Source organism: Notolepis coatsorum (assembly GCF_963971535.1).
Source record: "Notolepis coatsorum genome assembly, contig: SCAFFOLD_3039, whole genome shotgun sequence".
Taxonomy (NCBI): Eukaryota; Metazoa; Chordata; class Actinopteri; order Aulopiformes; family Paralepididae; genus Notolepis; species Notolepis coatsorum.
Genome location: NW_028171752.1, coordinates 14,435 through 19,152, shown reverse-complemented (window position 1 = coordinate 19,152; position 4,718 = coordinate 14,435). Strand labels below are relative to the sequence as shown.

The window sequence follows — 4,718 nt, the reverse complement described above, 5'->3', positions numbered from 1 at the left end:
GGGGTGGGGGGGGGGGGGGGGGGGGAGAATAATAATTCATAGATGTAGATCCTGTGTGTAACGCCCCCCCCCCCCCCCCCCCCCCCCCCCCCCCCCCCCCCATTAAAGAGCAGAGCACGGGGGTTGGGAGGGGCGCGGGGAAACCGGGGCTCCCAATTTGTCCTCACTTTGTTCTAGTAACAAGATCCAGACCTCCCCTTCCAGCGAACGAGATAATTAACTCCCGGGGATAAACCGTGAAGAAGGGAGGGGGGGGGGGGGGCTTGATTTATGGCACGCGGGAAGAGATCTCAGCGGCTCAGGCCGAGCGGAGTTACATAAATTGCAGACTAGCTTGATGTATGTTTTCTCATGTAGATTGGAAGAGGGGGGGGGGGTGGGGGGGGGGGGGGGGGGGGGGGGGGGCCGGGGGTGCGGACAGGAGGGTGGGACGGGGGTTAATGTGGAAAAGTGAGACCAGGAGACTGATGTTTCTAAAAGGGGGTAGAGAGGACGGAGGGATTCAAGCCGTGTGTGGATTTATCTCGCGATTATGCTTCTCGCGCGCTATAACCTCGATCGTTCTCGCCAACGTGGCTTAATTCCTGCGTTTCTCAAGCTTCATGATGGAAGAAGAATTGCTTTATTGTCGGATGTACAGAAGGCAATTGAAATTTGTCTTCACATAATCCCTCCTAGTTACACACACACAGTCCTCATATCCCTCCTAGTTACACATACACACAGTCCTCATATCCCTCCTAGTTACACATACACACAGTCCTCATATCCCTCCTAGTTACACAGACACACAGTCCTCATATCCCTCCTAGTTACACATACACACAGTCCTCATATCCCTCCTAGTTACACATACACACAGTCCTCATATCCCTCCTAGTGACACATACACACAGTCATCATATCCCTCCTAGTTACACATACACACACTCCTCATAATCCTTCCTAGTTACACATACACACAGTCCTCATATCCCTCCTAGTTACACACACACAGTCCTCATATCCCTCCTAGTTACACATACACACAGTCATCATATCCCTCCTAGTTACACATACACACAGTCCTCATATCCCTCCTAGTTACACACACACAGTCCTCATATCCCTCCTAGTGACACATACACACAGTCCTCATATCCCTCCTAGTTACACATACACACAGTCCTCATATCCCTCCTAGTTACACATACACACAGTCCTCATATCCCTCCTAGTTACACATACACACAGTCCTCATATCCCTCCTAGTTATACATACACACAGTCCCCATATCCCTCCTAGTTACACATACACACAGTCCTCATATCCCTCCTAGTTACACACACACACAGTCCTCATATCCCTCCTAGTTACACACACACACAGTCCTCATATCCCTCCTAGTTACACACACAGTCCCCATATCCCTCCTAGTTACACATACACACAGTCCTCATATCCCTCCTAGTTACACATACACACAGTCCTCATATCTCTCCTAGTTACACACATTCCTCATATCCCTCCTAGTTACACACACACAGTCCTCATATCCCTCCTAGTTACACATACACACAGTCCTCATATCCCTCCTAGTTACACATACACACAGTCCTCATATCCCTCCTAGTTACACACACACACAGTCCTCATATCCCTCCTAGTTACACATACACACAGTCCTCATATCCCTCCTAGTTACACATACACACAGTCCTCATATCCCTCCTAGTTACACATACACACAGTCCTCATATCCCTCCTAGTTACACATACACACAGTCCTCATAATCCCTCCTAGTTACACATACACACAGTCCTCATATCTCTCCTAGTTACACATACAGGGACGTGCACAGGACTTTAGAGGGGCAGGTGCTCAAAGGCTGAAAAGGGCACTATACCTGTGTGTGTTTTAATCGAGCACGCGTAGTGCGTGAGCCAGATTTTTAAGGCCCCTTTTCGGGCAGGGAGGCCCCCTTTGTATGCTTTTTGGGGGTTTTTGGTGATCAAATATTGAATGTTGAACTATAATAATCAGTGCAGGAGCTCACTTATCCTTGAAAGACACTTTTATCACTGACTTAAAAGGCCCATACATCTCCATAAATGTTCAGGGGGGAGGGAATAAGTGCTTACCCTACAGACCCCAAGAAGTGCTGTATATTCTGTATTGTTTAATATAAATGCATTTTTTATTCCAATCCCGAGTTGTATTTGAGATTCCCAAATCCCATCGGACTTGACTTCTTCGTGTCCCTCAGTGAGTGTAACACCAGCATTCAACTGTATGCGCCACAGCGGTTTCCATCATCATCATCATCACCACCCACGCTATGCATAAAATATATAGGTCCGCGGAGAGGCACGCTGAGGAGGCCGTGCAAACTGCAATGGAATATGGGGCATCTCTCTCTCTTTACCTAATATTTTGATTCTATCCTGACATTTTTCAGATGGAAGGGCAGTCTATATGTGTAACGATAAGAAAAAAAAAATTAAAAAAAATCCCCTTTTTCTTCAAAAAAAATTGCCCTTTTTTTACGAGGCTCAAAAAGGCAGGTGCTCGAGCACCCCTTGGGCTCTATGTGTGCACGTGCCTGGGGCAGGTGCTCGAGCACCCCTTGGGCTCTATGTGTGCACGTGCCTGGTCATCAGTGACCAAGCAGCCTCGCAAAGTGTGACTCAGGTCAGGCTCATTTCCGTTGCCTCTCCTTCCTGCATTGTCCAGCAACTCCTTTGGAATGTGCACCATAAAGGTTTCCTCCTATTGTCCCCGCCAGCCTCCGTTCCCCCGCTCTCTATTAGCTCATCACTTTGCTCAGGGTGAACTTTGACCTTTTCTCAAAGCAGCAGAAAGGGATCGCCTCTCTCATTTGCCCCCTCATCTGTTTCCGTTTTCTCGACAGCGTGAGTCAAGACTATGCTAACTTTAATATCCCCCGTCTCTCTCTTGTCTCTCTCTCTCTCTCTCCTCCAGAAACATGTGAAGACCCTGGTGAAGCTTCAACCCTAAACGCCATCCTTCGACGACCCAACGCAGAGGGCGCCTCTTCTCCCTCCGCCTCCTCCTCGTCCGCTTCTCTCTCCGCTGTCGCCTCGCAGGCGCCCCCGGTAGGCATGGAGGGCCGGCGGGTTTCACGCAGGACTTTATCATCACCCGGGCCTGGAGTCGGAGCTCTCACCGCCCTGCTAGGCTGCTGGGTCTTAACGTTGGCACACGGCGGCGGCGGTCCGACGTTCACCACCTTCCACCCCGAGCGGCGGGAGTGGGCCTTCAACCACCTGACGGTCCACCAGACCACGGGAGCGCTGTACCTGGGCGCGGTCAACCGCGTCTACAAGCTCTCGGGCAACCTGACCCTGCTGGTGTCCCACGACACGGGCCCGGAGAACGACAACAAGGCCTGCTACCCGCCCCTGATCGTCCAGCCCTGCTCGGAGCCCCTGGTGGCCACCGACAACGTCAACAAGCTGCTGCTCGTGGACTACTCGCAGAACCGGCTGCTGGCGTGCGGCAGCGTCTACCAGGGCGTCTGCAAGCTCCTGCGGCTCGACGACCTCTTCATCCTGGTGGAGCCGTCGCACAAGAAGGAGCACTACCTGTCCAGCGTCAACCAGACGGGCACCATGTACGGCGTGATCGTGCCGTCGTCGCAGGGCCCCGACGGCACGCTGTTCATCGGCACGGCCGTGGACGGCAAGCAGGACTACTTCCCCACCATCTCCAGCCGCAAGCTGCCGCGCGACCCCGAGTCCTCCGCCATGCTGGACTACGAGATGCACACGGACTTCGTGTCGTCGCTCATCAAGATCCCGTCGGACACGCTGGCGCTGGTGGCCCACTTCGACATCTACTACGTGTACGGCTTCGCCAGCGGGGGCCACGTGTACTTCCTGACCGTGCAGCCGGAGACGCCGCCGGAGACGCACGGCATGCCGCACTCGGGCGGCGGCTCGCACTCGGGCAACGACCTGTTCTACACGTCGCGCATCGTGCGCCTGTGCAAGGACGACCGCAAGTTCCACTCCTACGTGTCGCTGCCCGTGGGCTGCGTGAAGAACGGCGTGGAGTACCGGCTGCTGCAGGCGGCGCACCTGGGCAGGCCGGGCCGCCTGCTGGCCGCCGCGCTGGGCGTGGGCGAGCAGGACGACGTGCTGTTCGCCGTGTTCTCCAAGGGCCAGAAGCAGTTCCACCGGCCGCCGGACGACTCGGCGCTGTGCGTGTTCACCATCCGCGACGTCAACGCGCGCATCAAGGAGCGGCTGCAGTCGTGCTACCAGGGCGAGGGCAACCTGGAGCTCAACTGGCTGCTGGGCAAGGACGTGCAGTGCACCAAGGCGGTGAGTGTTGACACAGAGAGAGACCGGCGCCAAGGCTGCGTTCACACGGCAGGCTAAACCAGGAGCATGTCTATGTTCCCCGGGTTCTATGTTCCCCGCTTTGATTGATTGAAAATTTTAGACCACCAGCCCTGATTCCAAACTCTAACCTTAACCAGTTCGAAAGAGGGCCTAAGCTTAACCGTTCGAAACAAGGCGGACATTAATAATTAATAAAATAATAAAAATTTATAAAATCTATTAATCAATCTAAGCGGGGAACATAGAACCCAGGGAACATAGGACCCGGGGAACATAGGACCCGGGGAACATAGGGATGATCCCGCAAAACCAACACACACACACACACGCACGCACGCACACACGGTACATAGGATGTGTTCACACACTG

General features: G+C 53.5%; 1 protein-coding gene across 1 annotated transcript; it reads left to right on the top strand.

Moving 5' to 3' along the window:
- Positions 1–2,963: 2,963 nt before the first annotated feature.
- On the top strand, positions 2,964–4,327 carry LOC311248193 (plexin-A2-like; the record flags this gene model as incomplete). The annotated part of the gene is made up of 1 exon (XM_084339120.1): positions 2,964–4,327. A coding segment is annotated over one exon (1,364 nt), but the record flags the coding sequence as incomplete, so codon positions are not given.
- Positions 4,328–4,718: the final 391 nt, after the last annotated feature.